At 40.9% G+C, this 24,701-nt stretch overlaps 1 protein-coding gene and 1 pseudogene across 2 annotated transcripts in view; one reads left to right on the forward strand and one right to left on the reverse strand.

Moving 5' to 3' along the window:
- Positions 1-5,966, forward strand: part of LOC306793999 (dual specificity calcium/calmodulin-dependent 3',5'-cyclic nucleotide phosphodiesterase 1A-like) — a 48,267-nt gene extending 42,301 nt beyond the window's left edge. Inside the window, exons 14-17 of the mRNA XM_079291845.1 lie at positions 647-767; positions 2,041-2,204; positions 2,653-2,937; positions 5,097-5,966. Coding sequence (XP_079147971.1) covers positions 647-767; positions 2,041-2,204; positions 2,653-2,937; positions 5,097-5,257 — 731 coding nt within the window. The 3' untranslated portion in view covers positions 5,258-5,966. The remainder of the gene's footprint in view (positions 1-646; positions 768-2,040; positions 2,205-2,652; positions 2,938-5,096) is intronic.
- Positions 5,967-7,334: 1,368 nt separating this feature from the next.
- On the reverse strand, positions 7,335-10,147 carry LOC306794282 (tripartite motif-containing protein 16-like; annotated as a pseudogene). Its single transcript has one exon. The product of its transcript is annotated as a tripartite motif-containing protein 16-like (transcript).
- Positions 10,148-24,701: the final 14,554 nt, after the last annotated feature.

Here is a 24,701-nt window from a genome sequence, read left to right on the forward strand (position 1 = left end):
TGTGACAATAGAGTTTTGTGAATGGTGCTATAAAAATAGATCTTAACAGTTTGATTGATTGTAGGAAAGGCATTCATTTTGGGTTTTCTCCTAAATGAAATGAAAAAGTGCCTCTTTTCCACTTTCCAAATTCACTGAATTAGATTCAAAAGAAAAAATCCTCCACAAAACTTTTGATTGTCATGAAAGCAATATACTATACTTATAATACAGTGCACCATTTTCTTGCAGTTGGAAAAGTTCCGATCCAGAGTAAGTTTCAGAGCCACAGTGTCAATGTTACTCGAGGGTCTGAAAAGTTGCTAAATTCAGCGAGAAATCCGGCAAGTTGGTCACACTGTTTAGAAAAGAGGTCTGCAAGCCAACCGGGACCCAACACTGAGTTGATTGGGGTCGGGCTTGGGCCATTTTTTTCTTTTTTGATAGACTGGGCTCGGATAGGTCTCAGGCTCATTGAAATTCTCTCCTTTAATTGTGCCCATATTTGCCTCCGAACTACACTGTATAAAATATTCTTATATTGATTGTATGATACATATGAACCATCTGACCCTAACTCAGGTGGTTTTGCCCTCATCTTTGCCCTCATCTCAACAAGCAGAAGGTAAAGTGAATTTGAATTGGGCATGTCTACCTTTTCCTGCAGGATTCATTGACTTCATCGTGGAGCCGACATTTACAGTGTTGACGGAAATGATCGAGAAGATTATGACACCGCTTATTGAGGAGGCATCTTGCTCTGGATCGGCTGGCTTCAGACGCTCTAGGTGACACACAAAAGACCCTCATGTTCTGCATGACAGTCCTGAGACACTTATGTTGTTAGCTGATACTGACATTATCCTGTAGTGTAGAAAATACCTCCTGACACGTATAGCGTACATCTTTCTCTGATGAAACTCAATCACAATGTTATGGAAGTGTGTTATTGATTATACACAGTGTCATACCATCTAAATATGTGGTTTCATATTAACATGCCCCGCCACTCTAATAACAATATCAATATTCTCCTGCATGGTCAAGACGGGCTGCACTTACAGTTATTAAAGGTCCTGCTCACCCAGAGTCCACCCACACAGGTGATATCACCTCTCTGGGCTGGACTGTGAGTGAGCATACAGATGTACCTGTTTAGGGTGGGACTAACACCTTTAACATTCTTACTGCCAGAAGATTAGTATATAGTTCATACTGTAGTATTCGTTTATAGGGTGTTGCATGGGCTGCAACATGTCAAAAATACTTGTGGATTGCTTTAACATGAATGTAGTCTGTAGTCTAGTTTCTTTTTTCCTGACAGACATTTATAATCCGTAGTCAAAAAACATAAAAAGATCTATGACACAAAAAAACTCATCAAATACCCAAGTATAATTTTGACACTATATGTCAGTGTGGGCTGCGAGATGAGTAAACAACAAGACCGGCTCTTTACATGAACTAGATTTAGAATTAACATTGAGGTGATATATACTATTTAGTCTTTTTAATGAAACAATTTACTACATTCACTACAGTTGGGTCAAAAACTGACATTTAAACTTGTATGGTTTGTTGTTTGCAGCCGGGATTCAAAAGCATCACTGAATTCAACGTCTGATCGAATGTCACGGCTGCATCATCATCTAAACAAGCTAGCAACTATATTTTCACATCTTTACATGTTAACAAGTTATTATTATTACTTTTAAGTGTAAACAGACTCATCCAGCTCCACTGTCACAAGGACAGATGCAGGAGAACATTCCTGTCCACTGCAATAAGACTTTATAATAAATCACCTCTAGTTTCATATTATTCTATTTATTGTATATATTGTGTTATTTGTATTGCTTTACCTGTAGCTATAAATGCTGCTGTAGCGAAAAAATGTCGCCTTTCGGGATTAATAAAGTAACTGTCTATCTATCTATCTATCTGATATGAAAGGTGTCGCTCACTCCAACAAGAGGCACTAGCTTTATAACTCCCAACATGACTGAAAGGATGTGTGTGAATGTGTTTGTGTGTGCACATGCATATCTACACTGTCCACAGTGGCAACAGTATCAGTGGCAGTGATGGAAAGCTGTCTAGTGTGAAGAGTACAGGTTCAGAGAGCAGCTGCCCTCTGAACCTGGTGGACTTCAAGAGCTTCAAGATCACATGGAACGAAGATATTCATCACAACAGGGAGACATGGAAGGCCCAGGCAACCAAAGGTAAAACCTCACTCACCACTCACTATCGCTCACTCTTCACATGGCGCCTTCCAATCTACAACTTCAAGTAGAGATCTGAGGACCAGCTCCAAGCGTGTTAGCTCTGAGAAGACATCATGTGACCTGCAGCTAACCACAGTGTCACGAGAAATAATGTTGTATGATAGCACAACATTACAACATTACAACAGTACTATAGATTGGTAGTGTGTAATTAAAAGGGACAAATACAGGTCCAGTGTACTAAGACCAGAATTTAACTTCTTCTGAGTGTAGTGATGTCAAATGAAGCAACACTATAGAGAATATTGTGTGTGTGTGTGTGTGTGTGTGTGTGTGTGTGTGTGTGTGAGTGTGTGTGAGTGTGTGTGTGTGTGTGTGTGTGTGTGTGTGTGTGTGTGTGTGTGTGTGTGTGTGTGTGTGTGTGTGTGTGTGTGTGTTCCGGTAGAACTGGAGGAAAAGGTCAAGAAGGAGGCAGAGGAGGGTGGCCAGCAGGAGGAGAACACAGAAGAGGAGAAACAGTTGAAGAGACCCAATTCAGGACAGGAGATGAAGACAGATGTGGAGGGACAGGTGGAGGTGGAGGTGGAGAACAGGATGCAGGAGGTTCAAAAGTCCAAAGAGGAGGCAGGAGACAGTATTACAGGGGGACCTGCAGGATCAGGCCCAAATAACACAGACAAGAAGAAGCCTGAGGACCACACACAGAAGCAGCAACGGCAGCGTCAGAACAGTAAGCATCCCGACAACTTCCTCACTGAGAACAATTACACAGTATAAAAGTAACTAAGTACATACAACTTAGTAGTACTGTAGTACTGTGCTCAGGTACGCTTAAAATGTTACTCGCCCGTTTCAGTGGTGAATACTGATACTGGTACTCTTTACAAATATAGTTAGTTGTTACTTTTACGGAAGGCAGATTTTGAATATTTACATTTTTATCTTATTGTAATATGCACAACAACGACAGGGACTGTTGGCAATAAAGAATCTCCTTCCAACAATGTTCATTGAATATGTATAAAGAGAATCTAATCGGAAAATAGAGAAAGTGTTTAAATATATATATACCCGATGAACAGTCAAAATATAATCTTTCTCTAATGCTCCTTGGTTGCATTTACATGGCTTTAACAAAATCACCATCCAAGATGCCGAGTGTTTAAATGGTGCATAATGCTGACTTTGTAGATTTTGTTGATTTTTAGAGAGTTGCACAAATTGCAAGAAGTTCTCACAGTTAAAATAAAATGTGATACATGCACACAGAGACACACAGCTCAAAGACTACAATGTTTCAAGGATCATTTATTGTCACTATGCAACACAGTGTTGAACAAAGCAAAACCAAAACAGGAGTCCATTCCTGTAGTACGTATGTTTTTAAATTGCATCATAAGGAATGTAAACCGCATATTACAGCCACAACCACATTATATGGCCTACATCAGGAAAACATTGTTCATCAACTTTGACTGTTTGAGCACCGAGCATCATGAAGTGAACACAGAGTCCTTCATCTGGTCCACCAGAGTCCTGCTCTCTGTCCTGATGTCCTCCCATAAAGAAGTGGACTCAGCAGTCACCGACCTCCCGTTGCTAGGTTCGCCTGAAGTCTAATTTCAACCATCCTATTTTCCTGCGACTGAACATCAGACAGCCAGCAGCATGCTGTGTAGTGGAGTAGCCTCAGTTCCAGCTGGGTTAGCTTAGCTTCCATCTCGGCTCTTCTCTCTCTCCTCTCTGGAGCAGTTTGGTGGCGTTTTGTCCAGCAGGTTTGGCTGGGTTGTCGGCTGTGATTGTCTCAAAGTTTGCTGCAGTTAATTCAGTCCCCACGTTGGTTCTGTCCTGGGAGTGGAACTGGAGTCTGGAAAATATTCAATATTCTGGACAATGCCTCTCATCCCCTGCACGTCCCACTGAAGTCACGGCAGCGCACCTCCAGCGTAGACTGAGACCACCGAGGTGCTCCACAGAACGCCACAGGAAGTCTTTTCTACCTGTGGCCATCAAACTACATAACTCCTCCCCTTCTGCAGGAAGGACAGCTCAGTCATTAGACACTTACAACAATAATAACCACATCATGTGCAACATTACATCTTTCAACATCGTGCATAATTTCATTTCAATTTAATGTGCAATATATTTTCATACTTCTTTTCAATATCACTGACACTATCACTCTCAAGTCATGCTCCATATCACTTTTCTATTGTAGTCTCTATTATGCACTGGTGTCAGTATTACTTAACTTACATTACACTTAATATTTGTTATTTTATTGTTCATGTTTCAATTTTTATTCTATGTTTTGTTTTTGTTATTATTCTGTTGTAATTTGTGATCAAACTCTGGCACAAGAATTTCAAAAAAAAAAAAAAAACGAAGACAAAATGTAGCAACATTTGTAGAGCTACCGGCATGTAAACCGGCAATGTGTAAACCGGAGTCCAATGCCAATGAAGCTGATTCTGATTCTGATGTAGATGCGCTGTGTGGTGGGAAAAAAATGTTTTTAATCTCTCTGTGAGAAATAATCACGATGGAACTTCTTAAAGTATTAAAAACATATTTAATGAACAGACACTTCAATCAACAGTCAGCTGAATGGATAGAGCTCTTTCCCCACGAATGGTTCGGAGGTCTAACAAAACAGAGTGTATATGCGCGTTATCTCGTCTCCTCTCCCTTCACCCTCCCCCTCGCAGATGTTGTTGGTCGCTGCACCCACCAAGGCCAGCTTCCCAGCCTTTTCGTGGGAAGAGGGTTAGGCTGGTATATGCAGGTTTAAGCGATACACGTTATAACTAAAAGAACCATATGATAAATTTCCACAACACGCTGCTGTTGCCATAGAATCTAACTTCAATTTTGCTGTCTCTGCAGGCCCTCAACTTGATTGCACTCTGATCCAATACTGCAAAAGACCCATCTACTCTGCCGGGTCCTACCAGATGGTCAGGTCAAAGGTCACTGAGATGCGGCCCATTGATGCCAGGGGGAAAGCTAGGAGACTGCAGCGCATCTCCCTGCGTCGCCGAAAGTGACCTCTTAGTATAAAGTCCTCACATCACAGCAGCATGATGTCACATCATAAGATACTATCACATGATAATACGTCTTTGTTGATATTTGACTGTTGCAGCCTTGTATTCCACCTGCTGTTCTGCTTCATTTCAATCATGTATCAGCAACTGTTGCTGCATTATCTCTACCCTGTTTAGGTGATGTCTCTCCCCTTTATCACTGCCAACGCCTTCTTTTTGTGGACCTACCACTTCTTTTAAATCACTTCTTGAACTATGACTTTTTGCAAAATTTTGCATCATTTCTAAATTGTATTTTTGGTTTCATTATTGAAATATCTATTGATGAAATGTTTAGGATTATACTGTATGATTCATTTGGCTATAGGCTTTTCCTATTCTGTATGATTGTCATTGTGTGTCTGTCTATTTTTCATATTTAAGGCTGACAAGGCACTGCTGAATTGTCTCTACAAATATTTTTACCGATCTCAAAGGATCTTGTCAATACAACTCATCACAATGTTACCAGCGAGACCGATAAAGAGTTGGCAGCTTTGTGTGCTTTTGTCTGTGGATTGAAGCGGTTAGTGTTATAGTTTAAACACTGCAAATACTGAAGAATTCAAAATGTCTTTGCTGAAAATAGAACCTATATCAGTCAACTGGTATATTTTAATCTCAGTTGGTAACGTGTAGGTTAACTAACCCTGAACTCTGATCACAGTTTGTTATCTCTGAGTTAAGCTCGTGCATGGTGAATAAAAAAAGCCATCAATGGAGCTCTAGTTCCACGAATCACCATGGCAACATATGTTTTGCTACGTTTACACACTACGTCGGAGTTTCAGAGCAGACAAAACGGATACGTGAGAAAACGCTCCCGAGGACGCATTAAGTTTGAAAACTCCGGGGTTACCTCATAGTGTGGACGGTCGTAAACGCATACGTTTAGAAACGATGACGTAGACGCCCGTGTTCGCTACTTGATTGGTTCTTAGCGGTCACGACGTGTCCTTCCCTGATTCGTCACGCCCCTATCACGTGACCCTTTCCCAGAAAATCACAAACAACAGCCTTGATTATCGATCGACTACCAGGTTAATTCAAGATGGACAACTGATTACAGGCGTTGCTGACCTTGTTGTCGTTACTAGCAGCTGTTATTGGAGCGACGAGTGAGCGGCGTGTCCAGCGCTACAGAGCGGCCGTCTGAAGTCACGGTTTGAGGCTTTGAGGAGGACGATGGACACAAAACGGAGGACTTTCCTTTTCTTTCTGTTTATTTTGTTCTGCACAACTATTGTGAAGTGCACACACATAAACTATAAAGGAAGAAAACATGAACTGCTCTCCAGTAGGACAGAGACTTCAGCTTTAGCTCCCATCATTTCCAAAGGCTTCTCAAGCAAAGATGTACATGTCCAGTACAGACATTACGGGAGCCATTTGTGGACTGTCCATCACAAATACAAGATTGAATCCAAGAGTATAATCTAAAATGCAGAAAAGAGAAAAGCGATATATCAATCGAACCTCAACGATACTACCGGTAATTCTTGCGAAATATTCTAGTTAGTTATATAATACATCATAGTACCTCTTTTGTATCACGATTAATAAAACAACAAGAACAACATTTAATCTGTTATAGAAAATAAACGTAATTTCACCGAAATAAATCTTTACAAAGAGTGCTGAGAACTGAATATCTTTGATAAAAGAAGCTCTGGTGATTTCTCTCTTTAAGAGCCATGCAGTGGAAGAGAAACAACTAACAAATACATCAATACATATATTTATCAAACATTTAAACCTCAGAGCAGTTTACATTTTCATGAAGAGAAATATCAGTTCAGGTCAGCAAAGATCATCATGAGCAGTGATAGCCTCCATGGCTAAACAGACACAGGAAGGAGCTCCACCTAAAGACACTCAAACATTTACACAACAACAATGAGAAGACGTCAATGCACCGCCCACAATGGTTGATTGACAGCTGAAGAAAAATCAGCAATTAAGCGACAATGATGTAGACAAAATGAGTTTCAGGATCAAAACACAAAAATGTGTTTGCTGTTCCTTAAATCACTTTTGACTATTTTAGTTTACAGAACTCAGCAGTGTTTGCATAGCCATACATCACAAGTCCAGCATAGAGAGGCTGAGTGAATGTGGTCTGGACTCTATGGAGGAGAGTCATGGTTTCAGAGATGCTGTAGAAAGACAGAATACCTGCTCTGTGATCCAGGTACACTCCTACTCTGGAGGACTGAGGACCAGAGACGGGAGTTTGGATACTGTTGTACACAAATGTAAAACTGTTTTTGACACATTGTAACACCCAAGATGTGTCATTCAATCCAAATTCACATTCTTCAGAGCTCCCTGTTCTGCTGGTATTCTTGTATGCGACTGCTACATAAACTCCTTCTCCTCTCCACTTCACCTCCCAGTAACAACATCCAGTCAGACTCTCTCTACTCAGGACCTGAAAACATGAAGTGAATCTGTCTGGGTGACTAGAATAAGACTGTTTTTCTCTTATAGCTGTTGCTTTTCTCTTCCCCTCAGATAATAACAGATGTGTGAATGCTGTGTTTGGATCCAGTGTGATTCCACTTGAATATCTTAAGAACTCAGCTCTGGTCTTGGGCTCTGCTTGTGAAGGTGACAGTAAAACGTCCACTTCAGTCACTGCCAGTGAGACGTTTGTCCTCTTCTCTCTCAGAACGTCCTGTAGTTTATCTCTGACTTCTAACACAGCCGCCGTCACGTCCTCAAAGTAGCTCAGAGGACGGATATCGATGGCGGACGAGTCTGTAGCTTCTCTGAGTGGTGGCAGTGAGGGGTAGTTGTGTAGAAACTGGTTGTGATCCTCTGTGTGTGAGAGCTGCTGCAGCTCAGCGTCTCTCCTCTTCAGCTCAGAGATCTCCTGCTCCAGCTTCTCCTGAAGCTCTTTGACTCGACTCACTTCCCTTTCCTGCTGGGATCTGACCTGCTGCTTCACATCGGAGCTTCTTTTCTCCATGAGACGGATCAGCTCGGTGAAGATCTTCTCGCTGTCCTTCACCGCTTCGTCGGCAGAGCGATTGACGGCCTCCACCTCCTGCTGAAGCAGCTTCACGTCTTTCTCTCTGTCCTGGATTCTCTGCTGGATGTTTAGTCGACTCACCTCCAGCTCTCTCTGCCTCTCAGTCCTTTCTGCTGCAGCTGAGACTGTGTCGTGGCCTTTGTGTTCATCCACGGGGCAGAGGTAACAGATACACTGCTGATCAGTACAGCAGAACATCTTCATCACCTCATCGTGACGAGAGCAGATGTTCTCCTGGAGCTTCTTGGAGGGGTCCACCAGCTTGTGTTTCTCAAAGGCAGGGGATTCATAATGAAGCTGGAGGTGTTTCTCACATAAGAGATCACACCTTGCAGACAGGACTTGAGGGCTTTCCGTTTCCTCCCAGTGCAGACATCACAGGACACATCTTCAGGTCCAGCATAGCAGTGATCAGCAGGAGCAGCTTGGAGTCCAGTCTTCTTCAGCTCCTCCACTAAAACTGCTAACATGGTGTTTTTCAGCAGGAGAGGCCTCGGTGTGAAGGTCTGCCTGCACTGAGGGCAGCTGTGGAGTTTCTTCACATCCTCTTCATCCCAGAAGCTTTTAATACAGTTCATGCAGTAGCTGTGTCCACAGGGAGTAGCCACCGGATCCTTCAGTAGATCCAGACAGATGGAACAAGAGAAGGCTTCCCGATCCAGCTGAACTCCTTTCTGCGGCATTTCACCTCTCAGTGACGACTGTCTGAGTTTCACTTCACTAGAAGTGACTCTGCTTTGACTTCTGATCTGAACAACATGTGTTTGTTCAGTGAATGAAGGCTGTCAGCTCTATCGCTGCACCACCATGTTGGTTACACCCATCTTTAAAACTGTAGATCTGAAGGGGAGGGAACAAGGAAATATGTGGACAGAGTGGAGCCGGAGAGGAGTTATAGACAAACTTGAAGCCATCAAAAGACTAATTCTGTTCAGTTTTCTTTTACTGCTTAAACATCTGGCTGACAAAAGAGTTATCAAATGAAACTAATATGAAACGTTTAAATTGTCGTATAATACCTTTCTCTCATATTTAATGATAAACTTTTAAACACTTGTCACAAAAGAGTAGTTTCAGGATATAATCCTGATGCAAAGCAGCGTTTCAAGATTCACATTTATTCATTTCATGACTTCATGACTGGACCTGATATAAACTGCACATTTTCCATTTGTTGTTGATGTTAAAATATTCCACCTGTTGTAAAAGCTGAGTCACTCACTGGTTGAGTGACGACTGAGAAAACTCCTCAAGAACTGTTATATGAATCTCCACCAACCATAAACTGGTGGACAGGAATGAGGTGGACTTTCCTAAAAACCAATGCATGGACTCATATAAAAATAATGTCTCTCAATGATCACTTATGACCCACTAGAAGTGGTTTACTCTGCAGAGAGAGTCAACCTCTAAATAAACTTAGCCACCAGGTGTATGAAGGCAAATCACTGTCAAAATCCGAGAGCGCAAATGAGATCCATGCACGCGCGAAAATCAAACAGCTGCGCACGTATTTTACTTTGACGAGCACGTTTACATCACTCCGCGAGCAAAGTTTCGTCTCGCGAGAGCAAAATTTTGTCAAACCCGCTCGCTCGTGAGTCTTTTACCTGCTCGCTCGCGAGCATCTAATTGGTTACAATCCTCGTCTTGGGATAGACCGGATATCACTCTGACACAGACGCTAGTGGGAGATTTTCAGATTGCAGGTCAGGGGCAAATAATGTACATTTAACTGCACGGGTACTTTTACTTTCTGTACTTTGATCTTAATTGATTAAAACATGATGTGATCATATTAAATCATACTGTTGTGTTTACAGAAGAGATATAATATAGTTGTATATAATATGAGCAACAATTTGGACCTGCTCAAAGATCTGGAGCTAAGATTAGGGACCACTGTTTGTATATTAACTGTTAAATCACTGACAAGTAATTAGTGGATGAAAAAGTATTCAGATCCTCACTGCAGTAAACGTACTAATACCATACTGATGGAACAATAATCCACTATGAGTAAAATACCTGCATTCAAAACCTTAGTCAATGTTATTATAAGCAAAATGTACTTTAAGTAAAATGTAATGTTTGGACAAAACAGCATTTAATGAGACTGTGAACATTCATTGACAAAATAAAAGTGAAATAAAAGCTTTAATCCTTCACATCTTTCTCCTCATCCTCTAAGTGGACCATCTGCTTCTCCGCTTTCAGCAATCTCACTCCTAAAGAGAGGGGAAACACAGGTGGTCAGCTTTAAACCAAGAAGCAGTTCATGCTGTGCATGCTGTTTGGTTGGACAGGCGATATCTGAGGACAGCATACAAAGTTGAATAATCACAAATTAGGCGTAGCATTCTTAAATGCACATCGTGTGTTGATTTTGTGGGCCTTACAACATGAACATTTATACATCGAACTTCCAGTCCATCATTTAATAGAATCTCAGTCAAACCTTCAACCTCACTGTGTTTGGTTGAGTCTGTGCTGACCTGGTATATGTGGAGGAGAATGGAGGACGGGCGTGTCTTTTCTGCGAGGTTTCTTCTTCTGGTCTGCCTCCTGATTCTCTGTGCAGAGAGCCTCCTTGTCCTCTTCATCATCCTTCATCTCTGACTTCCTGTCCACTAGGCCCTCCTCGTCTGTCACACAGTCAGACAAAACGCTGACATTGTCAACCAACTTCACCATACCCGTCTCCATAGAAGAGACAGACGTGTACACAGAAAAGACCTTAAATATTCCTGTTCCATGGGGATGAAACATGAAACAAATATCTGGAAGCATTTATTCATACGTCTGTTCAGTAGGGGTGTAACGATACGCGTATTCGTATTGAACCGTTCGGTACGAGGCTCACGGTCCGGTACGCATGACGAACCGAACAATACGTTTGAATAAAAAAAAGAAAGAAAAAAAAAAGATTTTTTTTTTTTTTTTTAAACCTTTATTTAACCAGGTAGTCCCATTGAGATTAAAAATCTCTTTTGCAAGATGTAAGTAACAATACTACATAACATTAAGGAGCAGTTTTTGTTTTTTATGCTTATGTGTTGCTAAGAAGACACCCCAGAAGATGGGTCACTCAGGTATAGTTCCATCATTGTTCAAAGTCAAAGAATAACTTCATGATGTTAGTTGTAATGAATACATATATTTTAAAATCAAGTACATTTCTCTGGCATTTATAGTTTTCTACTGTACCGAAACGTACCGAACCGTGGCTCCACTGTATCGTACCCAACCCAACCGTGAATTTTGTGAACCGTTACACCCCTACTGTTCAGATGATGTCTGAATTCCTAGGCTGCCATTTCTGCTTTTTTTAATCTAAAACACAGATGTGCTCTTATGCTTTTTAGAAGGTCAGGCCTTTGCACACCAAGTTATTTTGGTCCAAAAAGTTGCATGATTCAATATAACCTTACATTGTGTTAATCACTTATACTCCAAAAAGCTTTCAAAATGTTCCCTTGCTTCTGGTTCAACAAGAGAGAGAGAGAGAGAGAGAGAGAGAGAGTCACAGAGAGAGAGAGAGAGAGAGTCACAGAGAGCGAGAGAGAGAGTCACAGAGAGAGAGAGAGAGAGAGAGAGAGAGAGAGTCACAGAGCGAGAGAGAGAGAGTCACAGAGAGAGAGAGAGAGAGAGTCACAGAGAGAGTCACAGAGAGAGAGAGAGAGAGTCACAGAGAGAGTCACAGAGAGAGAGAGAGAGTCACAGAGAGAGAGAGAGTCACAGAGAGAGAGAGAGAGTCACAGAGAGAGAGAGAGTCATAGAGAGAGAGAGAGAGAGAGAGAGAATGAACAAGGACTACAACAACAGCTGGACATAGTAGAACCGTTCTGTTAGAACTGGGCCCTGACAATAAAATATGAAGAACATTACCGTCATTGTTTTTTCAAAAACACCCCAGATGTCAGGAGAACAAATACCAGTTTACCATAACCAACCATTGAAAATAGTATGAGTTATGGCTACCTCGGTACAACCATAACAGCATCAGGGAGTTCCAACACGGCTGTGAATGGACTTAAAGAAAAACCTTTAAGATCTCTAAATGCAATTATAATTGCATTTAATTGCCTAAAATGTTTTCCTATAGGAAAACATTTTATATATTTTAACTTATTCATTCCTATTAAAATGTGTCTTAAAACATTTGTTGGTGTCTGAATATCAATTCAATTTAATTGTAGCTTCATGGCATGAACAAAGATACACATAACAAACGCATCATATGCAGGTTATACTGATACAGCCCAATATAATACAATACAGCACACTACAATTGTATACAGTTGAATATAGTGACTGTGCGTCCCTCAGGCTGTGGCAGGCAGCCTGAGGGACCTCACCGAGAAGAACAGACAGTTTCTCCTCTGAGCTTAACATGAGGAGGTTTCATACTTTTTTTGTTGTTTCCCCAAAGTGGAAATCTCTTGTGAAGTGCATGTCTGTCTCTACCTCCCACATACCTGCTGGTCTCTGGGCAGTCATGTCTGTCTTGTCCTCCTGTCTCTACTGCCGGTTGGTGGTCACTGAGCTTGGTCAGGATCAGTCTGTTTCTCTGACACAGTGCAGATATTCTGCGTTTAGAGTCACACAACCATTTAGTCTACTTTGGCCTGTTGTTTAATTTGTCCAATGTTCTGAATATAGATCTTTGGACTAATCCATCATTTATTTTATTCTGTTGTGTTGTTCTGAATCAGTGCTGTTGGGATCCTGGTTGTTAGCTTCCCCATCAGCAGACTGAGGGGACTGTTTTCTGGATTTAGTTTTGGGGCTTTTAGTGCTTGAAAGGAGTGTGTGTCTTTTAGGTTTCTATTTAAAATGATGTCCAAAATGTCATTGCCCGTTTCTCAATGTATAATTGCAATGGGAACCGTCCCAGTTCTGCTCGGCAGGTGTTGTTTGGCGTAATTATTCGTTAAGTTTTGTCTCATATTGCCAGTTAGAATAGGATAATAAAAACCATCAGATTCAGCGTGCAAGATTTCAGGGCATAACATTTTGAATCAGATGACAGCCTTAACGCTAACCCAGACAACAACCGCCGGTTCTGCTGCGTGAAGCCGATGCAGAAGTGTCTTAAAACTTACATTCTCTCTACTGACCAGCAGGGGGCGCCTCCACTGGGTGCAAAAAGAAGTCCGATTGTATAGAAGTCTATGAGAAAATGACTCTACTTCTCTCTTCATTTATTACCTCAGTAAACATTGTAAACATGAGTTTGTGGTCTCACTCTCCAGTTTCAAGTCTTCTTCAATACAGCATGATGTTGATGTGGTAAATTATGGTCCATTTACAGTCAAATAGCCCTAAAGCAGGGGATGCTTTAGGGCAGGGGTCACTAATAGGCAGACCGCGGTCCGGATCCGGACCCAGACGACTTATCTGGACCCTGGTCCTAAAACTACTGATAGGTAATTGAGAATTATTTTTATTTTAACGAAGCACTTCAATTTTAACCGACGCAGCTTTTCTAGCCAAGAAACACACCGACCAATTACATGCATTGTAAATCACATCATGTGATGCTGCTCAGCCAATCAAATAGGTGTATTTTTATAAATTTTGCGGCTCGAGTGAGATTCACACACACGGGAGAGACGGGAGAGAAACTGAGTAGTCAGAGAAGTTATTTGACCTGGTGTTCTCTAAAAAGAGAAATGTGGTCAGAGAGATCAGACTCTTATCGGTTAATTGTTCCCGCGGGCAGTTTAAAACCAGGATGTCTCATATGTTCAGAGACCGTGGCGATAATTAAAAGCGGTAATGTGTAGCGCCGCTACATGACAGAGCACAAATCTTTTTAGCAAACGTACCCACTAAACATGATCAGAATCATCACACAGTAATTCACTGACCAACAATGACGTTAACAGAGAGGAATAGAGCTGAAACAAGTGGTTTATTAACCACAGATAAAGTCCCTGCTCACAGATTTCTCTTTTTAGAAGATAAGAATATAATATTGTGGCTTTTTTGGGTGACATCACTTGAACAAACTAAGTTTAAAGCTTGAGGGACAATTCAGTTCAGTTCATTTTTTTTTATTCAGTACTTTATTTTAAGAAGCACATTTTTTAAAAAGCTTTCTGTTATGTATTTTATTTTTTAATCCAGTACTTATTTTAATTGAAATGAGAGAAGATCATTTTATATTAACAAAGTATGTTTATGTATGTATGTATTATAATTCATCCAGTTGAATTTGAAGAGAGATATTATTCAATACAGTATATGGCGTCTCTACGTCACTCCAAAATTGGAGCTTTTAGTTTCACATGGTGTACAGTACAATGGTAGGATCTTTTACAGTAAACTGATCCTTAGGGAGATTAAATCCAGGTGAAAGTCTATGTAAACTCAAAACAGTCTGGGTATTTCTTTATTGAAAATTGGGGAAATAAATAATTTCCATGATTTGATCATTCTTTATTTTTTTTACTGTTTATTAGGTTTTCATTATCTGTGTTTGAATTGAAACCTTGTATTTTTACTCTGTGAAAGAGACTTACTGTTCTTACAGTGTTTGCTCTTCTGTGTCATCAGTCCATGGTCAGGCTCCAGGGTCGACCTCACACACCCTGTCGTCATCTCTGAGGCCCTCTGGGCTTTCTGCACAGATCACATAACACACACACACACATGCACACACACACACACAATCCATTATTCATGAGTGGACCTTATGACACCAACAAAGGATAAAGCACTTCAGGGCTGTGTGTGGGTGCTTTTAGACACAAGCTTTGATCTCAACACATTTAAACATCAGCACTCCACTACCTCCATCTCCACCCGTCATTGCTTTGTAAACCTTTAACATGTCCAAATATAACACACGTTTTAACATTTTGTCAAGTTAGTAGAGGCAATCTTGTGTGATTTTCCAAATGGACAAGAATAACAGCAAACATGGTACATGCTGCAACCGCAGGAAACAAGAAGATTTACAAAAAAATGGTGTCAAATAAATAAGAGAAGCAAAGAGAAATGAAAGAAACGCATAGAGAGCTTGAGTTCAAAAGAAGAATCCAAATAAAATGAAGAGAAAAGAGAGCAGCCCTGACCAATAAAGAATCAAAGGGGGTTCTTACCTCAGGCTCAGCAGCGTCGCGCAGACAGCCTGGAGCAGTGCCTCTGGCTTATAAAGCTCGTAGGAGGAGCATCAGCCCCCCCCCCCCCCCCCCCCTGCCCCAAGGCTCAACACACAGCTTCCTTTAGAATATACAACAAACTCATTGATATTCTTTTGCTTTGGACGTGAGTCCGTTTTGAGTAGATAAGACAGGTTATTATTTAATCTAACATATCTATTTCGGTCCTCAAAACATAAAGAAACTTAAAAAGAAGACTACTGGGGGACTTCCTAGGATACACTGAGCTCCTCTCTCCTCTTCTTCATCTCTTTCTGTACAAATTCATGTCCCATTAATGCTCATTACTAACTCTGCGTCTTCACCGGAGTCTCTGTGCCTCCTGCCGTGGCCCTGCTGACTCCCACTGCTAATATCACTTTTATTATTACTATTTCTATTATCGATGCCGTTAACTCACATGACTGACTTTGCTTCTTCACCAGAGTCTCTGTGCTTTCTCGCCTCGCAGGTTTCCGTGGATCCTGGTGATACCTGGACCCTGGTCTTGCCTCCTGCCGTGGTTCTGTCATATGCATCTTAAATGTGTTGTAACTCTGTTGTGTTGTTCATTCTCTACACATGACATCTATCACACTCTGTGGCAAATTTATGATTTTGGGCTCTACAAAAATAAATTGAATTGAATTGAATCAAACAGAGGTCCTTCTCCGTGCCCGTACGGTGCAAAACAGCCTCGGTGTCTGTATGTTCGATGTTAAAATGCAAGCACCCTTACACTCAAAAGAATGAAAAGCAGCTTTCAGAAACCTCTTCTTCATAGAAGTTTCATGTGAACCCACATGGTGCTCCAGGTGTAAAAGCAAGCAAGAACAAAGATGAATCCAGGTAAAATCCACTCCACCCTCTTTGTCTCATTAGGTCTTTCACAGTAACAACAGAGGAGATAGAGGTCACTTCAGGGACATTTTGCTCATATTTGTTTGACATTTAATGCAAAGAAATGTCAAAAACATTGACATTGAATGGGAAGTGGATGTGTCCATGGAAGTGAACAGGAGCGACACATTGTTTCTGACCATGTTCTTTCTACAGCAGGTTATATAAGCTCTGCTGTGATGCTCCAATCAAATCACAGCCTTTTGAAGTCTCTGAGGGATGCACTCTGGTAATTGGTGCTTCCTGCTCTGAAGTGTGCGCTGTGGTCCTCAGCAGCACGACACATTCAATGTGTTTTAGACAATGAAACAAAGACTCAGAGAGTACATGAACATACACAAACGTTTTTATTGTGGTGGTATTATTCATGGGTTGCTTTGTGCAGTCACTGAACAGAGGCCTAGTGTATAATAACATATTCACCAGCTCACCTTACATTTATATTAATCTACCTTGTGAATAAGCATCAAACACAGCCATTCATTTATTTTAGGTCTGAGAATTATCAACCAGAAAAAACGTTGACATTGTATGTTAGACACGATGTATGTTGACGTTTCTGAACCAAAAACACGTTTCATGGCAGCTTTGTATCACGCTAGCAGACACATAACGTTAGTTGACAAGCGTAAATACAATGTTTACTTTTGGTTTCACATGGGACATGAACAGCCGTCTCCTCGGTTAAAGCCCTGTGTTTGACCCATACCCCCCCGCCCACCTACCCTTAGTGGACTTTGTTGCTTGTTGTACTTGTACATCACTTCCTCTGTGTTTCTACTACATCAATTACTCCTAATGAATGCAAAATCCTCATTGATTGTATCTGTTGTTTGCAGAAATGTACAATGCCACCATTATTTAAAGAAGACTGGGCTGAGGACAGTTTAAATACATAGTTTTCACAGACATACATCACAGAGTGCTTAACGAGGGGCATTATAACCTTTTTGTTTTTAGAAATATGATACGTTTTCTTTTACAAAAGTCACCCAGAAGTCAGTCTGCTTGTCGTGAAACATTTATACCAAAACTTAATGTGACAAGATAAGTGATATTCTTCAGTGAATGGAAGACTTCAGGCCACTTCAGGTTCTCACGAGTCAGATGTAGTGTCACACCTGAAACACAGGATGATATAAGAGTTGAAAAAACACAATAGTGCATAATACAAAGGAAAATAAAGTCCAGCTTCATTGATATAATAATACAATAATTATTAACTCTAGCGTTTGACATTTTGAGTGTGAACTAGGGTTGAGGTTCCATTGCTTTATGCTTCGGTAGGTTGCAGCTTTAAACATCTCGATTGAACTTTGTTGGTTTTAAACCAGAGTGATCCTTCTTCTCTTTCAGGATCTTTGATGGACACAGGTTTGCAGAGAGCGCATTAATCAGACAACAAGCATGTTTAATTTGAATAATTACAGAATGAATGTTAGGACCAGACAATAAAAGTGTCCCTTGGGCCCGGTTTCACAAAGACAGACTTTGGCTATGGTTTAATTCAAACTAAAAGTCAGACTTCAGAGGGTCCTGTCTGAAGTCCTAAAGTCAAATGATATTGGTTGTATAGAAGAGACATGGACACATATGGTGACAGAGATCATGTTCAGGGTTCTATTTCAGTTGTTCTCATCTATGTTGATGTGTCCTTGGGCAAGACACTTAACCCCAAACGGCCCCTGTATGCTGTTCCTGCGGTGTGTGAATGGGTATTAATGATTAGTCTTGATGGGCAGGTGCAACCTTGCATGGTAGCCTCTGTCATCAGAGTCGTGTTAAAGTACTTTGAATGGTCGGAAAAATAGAAAAGCACAATACAAGTACAGTCCATTTACCATGTTGTTAGATGCCAAGTCAAGTATTACATATACATATATACATAGCCCGATACATATACAGTTTTGTTTAGTTTTGCTGGCCAGCAATTGATTTTTTCAATGATAGGACCTCTTTGGATTCCCACTGAGACACGCATTGCTTCTGAATTGAAAATCGTTACGTTTTGCTATTTCATGGACGCATTAAGTTTAAAGGGTAAGTTATTACCTTTATATAGGTTTAACCTGTAAGTGTACTGATGAAGCCAAATATTGTCTTCGACTCTCATTTCACTCTCTGCCACTATGGAGAGTAAAGTGGTTTCAATGCGATTCATTGACAATAACATTTCCACCTTCATCCGGTTCCCAGTTACTAAGTTACTCTACGATGCATTTATCAGGTTTTACCATCAACAGCGCACATCTCAAAATCCAGAGTAGACTGTAACAATGATAAATGATTCATATAAAAACTCACCTTTTATTCCTGTGAGTCTGTGTTCACAGAATGATGCAAAGACTCCTTCAACTGCAAAACAGGACACGCAACATTTAGACAGTAGAATGATTTCAAATACATTAGATCTCATGTAAAATGATATGTCTAGTGTATCAATTATATATAAACTGTAACAGCAGCTGCCATCGAGCATGATATTCTGCAGATACCGCACTCACCACGAGACATTTTTCTAGTTAGCCTACATATTTTAAATGCCATTCCATTTGCTTTCGATGCTTGTATGCGACCCTCAGCGTAGTATACAGTGTCATTTTCACAGTTTGTAAGTCTGCTGTGGTTATTGTGTTTAGCACTGTCACATGCCGGGATAGGTTTGCATATTTACCAGGCAGATGGGACAATTTGATTAATAGCTCGGTGAATACACTGACTGCCTACAGCCTCATACAATGCCCACTGACACGCTGAGGCATACTGGGAAAACCTGTGAGAGGGCACCAATTTACAAAATAATATAAAATTAAAAATGAAAGTTTTTAGGTTGAATAAACTTCAGAGAACACCACCACCACTTAAGTCTTAAATGCAGCAGGCAACAGTAGACGATTCCTCACTCTCTACTTGCTTCCCTACAGCATGTTCTTACTCTCTGGAGGAAACCAATCATGTCCAGCTTTTCCGCCTTAGTGGGAGAACAGCCTGGGCCCTCACAGATGCACTTTGATCCAGCAGGTGACTGACTGAGGGAGTCCACATTCCAGGTGCTCCAGGAGAAGGCGGGGCCACGCTGCTCTTCAGCTGGATGGATCCAGGGCAGCAGACAGCACTGAGTGGCTACTGTCCTGTTGGGGGCGGGGCTCGACGATGTGGGCCCCGATCCATGTAGAAAGAATTTGAGTTGAGAGCAGAGCAGAGACTGCTCATCCAACAGTCTGTGCATCTTCTACTCAAAAACAAAGAAATATAATCAGAGTACACAAAGCAAACTCATCCACAGTTAAAACAAATACCACTTTACGGATGTGGGACAGAAAAAAAAGAGGTGATGTTTTCAGTTTTGGTGGAATAAAATATCACATATTTTGAATTGTCGGGTGTATCGAACATTGTTCGCTCAAGGTACCATTACTGTAGTAGCACAATAATAACAGTATAACTATAGTATTTAACTACATTTTTAACCCATATAGTTTACAGGAACAATCAGTTATCATCAGTGCATTTTGTACTGTGAGGAGTTTTCTCAGTACCATTTAGATTCCATGATGACATCAACATACACTCTCTTATTACTGTTTGCATACAGTTTTTTGTTCATATTGCTGTGAAAACATCTCCTTCAATCTCTTTTAAAGTTAGCTTACAGCTAACATTAATTAGCTCCCCTACTGCCAACTTCAATACAGATTTGTTGTTTACAATGTAGCATTATCAGGAATAAATAGAATCAGTGAGTTTTCTGCATCCCAACCATATTTACTACTGTGTGATGTTAGTCTCCAGCCCTGACAGTCCTATACGATACTTTCAGAATTTTTGCATTGACTTGGTAGTTCGGTTCTCTGCACATCCCTAACCCTACAGGTCACTTTTGCTCACAGGGTTATGCGTATTTCTTGACAACGCTGCAAGCAGCACTTCCAGGCCCAACAATTTCCCGTTCAAAACGACCATGCAACTGAATATGTGCCGCCACAAATAACTCCATGGACAGGAAACACTGCTCTTTCAGCGGACAGGTATGAGTGTGCAGTGCGACAGGTATGCTACCATTTTCAAGTTGTCATCATAGTGATCGGCCAGTTCGTTCAACTGCATCTCCAGCTCTCCAGCCTCCTGTTTCACTGCTCGCCTCAGTTCCTCTATGTCCCGAACCGTCTCCCTACAAACACACACACACACACACACACACACACACACACACACACACACACACACACACACACACACACACACACACACACACACACACACACACAACACACACACAGGTATTGTTTGCTTTCAAGATTTTCTTTTAATAAAACATCTTGCTTATTGCAAATACATTTCAAGAGAATGATGAAGTGTTATGATGGCAACAGACTTCAGTTCAGTAAAAGTGGTTGGTGGAACAGACTGGCTCTTGATCAAAGTTCACTTTATAAACATTAACTTTCAAGGATGAATTGCACATTTTAGAATTCATATTTAAAAGTACAGACGGTGTATTATTATTGTTCACAGCAGAGATCAGCAAAAAAAAGTGTGTCAACACGTTCTCTCTCCCAATTGTCAAATGCAGCAGCTTGGTCAGAGACCCTACGCTTCAAACTAGGACCCACGCACCCCTCTAGCATCAGTTTTGCATGTGTCAATTCAACACAGTCTCACGGCAGTGAGTGAAATAGTCATAAGATGCAATTGATTGGTTTCGTGTACAGGGACACAAATTTTCTGCATTTTTAGTGTCGCTTGAATGATGTTGAAATGAAAGTTAGGTTTAGGCAACAAAACTACAACTGTGTTAATTGTGTCGTCCTTCAATCAGAGGATTGGTGGTTTGATCCTTGGCTCTGCTAGTCCATGTCCATGTGTCCTTGGGCAAGACACTTCACCCCAAGTTGATGCCGGAGCTGTACCTGCGGTGTGAATGCTAGTTAGTCCTGATGGGCAGGTTGCACCATGCATGGTAGCTCCTGTTATCAGTGTATGAATGAGTGTGAATGGGTGAATGATGACATGTAGTGTGAAAACACTTTGAGTGGTAGGAAGACTAGAAAAGCGCTGTACAAGTACAGTCCATTTATCATGAAACCACCATAGCGTGGTTGAAAGTCCTGTGTTTGTTGGACCAATCCTCCTCAATTGTAGCACAAAGTAATCACAGAAATTTGCTCTTTAAAGTATACGTTTATTAAATTCCAATAACACTGATCAGGTCAAATAATATAAACCTAACAACAACTGCTGTACAATTACGAGCCTGCTCTGCAACATCAACAAATAATCTGTGCTGAGAGAGAGAGAAAACTACCAAAATGGTGGATGTAGTCTCGGACCTGACCACGCCACGCGAGATTACAAAATGTCGTTTGAGGGAATACTGTGAAAATGGCGGATGTAGTATTGACTACAAAATAGCGGAAGATAGATAGGACTACCAAAATGGCGGATGTAGTCTCCTACGTGATCACTCTAGTCAAAACTACAAAAATGGTGGCAGCACCACGACAGAGGCCGCATGTGTCTGAGATGAGTAGCAAAACCTGTGTGTGTGGGTTCCTTGAACAACAAAGGAAAAGAAACACTCAAAACATGGCAGATCCTCACCGCTGCAGTAAAATACAGAAACTGTTACTTTATCACACAGAAACACGACTGGCAAACTCAGATTGAGTAGTCGCGGCACTGGTGTTTTAATTGATAAAGTTAGTTAACAACCTCACTCGCAGTGACTGATCTAAGACAACACTATTACAGCAGCATGGAATACAACAGTCATTTCTAAACAGCACTAACAGAACTCGGCGGTCCATAAAACAAATATACAATAACCCTAACATTACAGTAAACTTAGGACAAAACAAAAGAAGGTAAGAAACACACTATGACCTATCTCTGCCCAGACACAAACCTCTAATTCCTCTGTATGGCAGCGGGGATTCCTCGGAAGTTAAGGGAATTTTCCTCCTTACGATCGGTAAATGTCAACTTTAACAGGAAGAGAACGGGGCATAGAAGTTATCCGTTCTCTTCTTCAGGATCCAAAAACAGTCTATTGTTTGTCCGGCGAATGTAGAACTATTCTTAGGTTTTCTTAAAAGCAACAACGTTGTGCTACCTTTACTAGGGCTGTCTTAGCGCTATGATTAGCCCCAAAGCCAGATTGAAACATTTCCAGCTCATTGTTTTCGTTAATCAAATTACTGAATTGAATGTACACCAGTTTCTCTAAAATAGTAACTGGAAGATTGGAGATTGGTCCGTGGATACTGGTCATTGAGGGATCAACTTTTTTTAAGAGGTTTCTCAAGTGCAGTCTTGAGTGCTGTGGGGAAAACGTCTCATTGCATTGAGTGATTAAGAATTGTAAGAACCTCCTCAGATACAAAATGAAAACACTCCAAAAAAGAAGGTTGGGATTGGCTCATAGGTGTATGTGGAAGAGTGCAGTGATGCTACTACTTCCCTGAGCATTTCACATCAACCAGGCTAAACTGTCCAGCAGGGTCGCATTCTAATAAAATTGACAAGCAACCTCAATTGCTTTGTTGTAAATCTAAACATTTTCTGATAAAATTGCTTTATGCACCATCTACGCCCCTTTAATGATTTTCAAGGATTCAAGGATAATTTATTATCATGATGCAACATAGGGATGCACAATGAAATGCAGTTGTCGCCCATTTGATGAAGAAGAAAAACATACAAATGTACAAGAGTAGTGCGTTTTTTTGAATTGGCTACAGGACAAGTACAAACAGCAGCAACAAGACAATTCTCTGGGCAATGTGGCCGACATCGTAACATTAGCAATCCAACATCAGGACATTGTTCATCAGATTTGACTATGTTAGAGCACCAAGCATCATTGATGTAGGTAAAGTCCACCTCTTTTCATCCCATCTGAGTCCTTCGCTTCCAATTTCATGATTCTACCATGCATGCTCCTCATTTCAGACATTCTTTAAATGTAAGTGATGCAACAGAATCAAAGGGCCGTAGCCTTTTTGTTAAATGCATCATGGAGACTTGATTGAGAAGGAGTAGATGTAGTCTGGTTACTGGCAATATGTGCTAAGTTTGATGTCACTTCAGGAGAGTTTTTTATTTTTACCACTTGCCCGGTAGAAGTTGTACAATGAAAGACTTAATGAGTTCAGAAATACAATAAAAACATGATCATGGTCTACATCTGCACTGTAAGAAAATTAAAGCTTTCAAACACTTTTTTCTGTACATTTATCAGTTAATGTTATTTGAATTGTTTTATTCTTTGTTGAATTGTAGAAAATGTACAGCAAAAACTGTCAATTTAATTACAGCTAATACTATTATGTAATAAAAACTGTAAATGTAATATATGTATTGCATTGGTTTTTTTCAATCTTTTATTGTAAAAGTACTTAATTTGACGGTATTAAAACAACTACATATATTTATCGAACAGATAAAAGACAAGTCAACAACAGATGAGATATTTCTGTTCAGCCTATATGAAATGACCGCACAGCTCCTGTCTTCCTCAGTTGCTCTGCTTCCAGCACAGCTTGTTTTAAGAAGAGCTTTTATCCAATCAGATCTCACCTCTATGTCTCTAGTTAAGAAGAGAACCCGAGGCCCGCTAGGAAGCCTTTGCAGTTTAAGTGAATGGGGACGATATTGTTGATTGTCATAGTGTTCAACCAATCAGACCTTTAGTTTGACGTGTTGGGCGTATTCTTTGACGTGTCAGAGCTGACTAGATGGCCAACAAGTACGTCAGCATTAACGTGCAGCTCAGCAATAACGTGCGGTGTGATTGGTCAGTGGGCTAGCATCACTTGTCAAACTGAAGCTAGCTAGCAGATCTTAGTTGTTGTAAGAGTTCAATTTCAAAGACATGTAAGAAGTTATGACATTGACGTGTTTAGCATTTTGCTTGGTATAGCTTTGTTTTTTAACACTCAGTGGCTGAAGGAGGAGAAATGGATTTGGGAGTTACTGGCAACACCTTTCTGGAGGAGGACATTTCCAGATAAACTGGACATCGTAAGAAAGGGTCGGCCAACCCCACAGCTAGCAGTCCTGACCCAGCCAGGAAAAGGATTCGTACGAACAGTATTCCTGGATAACAGCGTCGGAAAAGCGGTGGACATGTTATGGCTGAATACGTTTTATTTGCGACTGAGCGTCTTGGTGTTTGGTGCTATGCTGGATTTGCTAACCAAGGCAGCAACACGACACCATAGCACGAGGATTTGAATGGCTCGTGCTCTTGAGTGTGCGGTGGAATACGTGTCTTAGCGCCACAGTGCTGCTGGATTGATCTGTCATGCTTTGTTGTCATATA

This window comes from Melanostigma gelatinosum (genome assembly GCF_949748355.1).
Source record: "Melanostigma gelatinosum genome assembly, chromosome: 20".
In the NCBI taxonomy this organism is placed as follows: Eukaryota; Metazoa; Chordata; class Actinopteri; order Perciformes; family Zoarcidae; genus Melanostigma; species Melanostigma gelatinosum.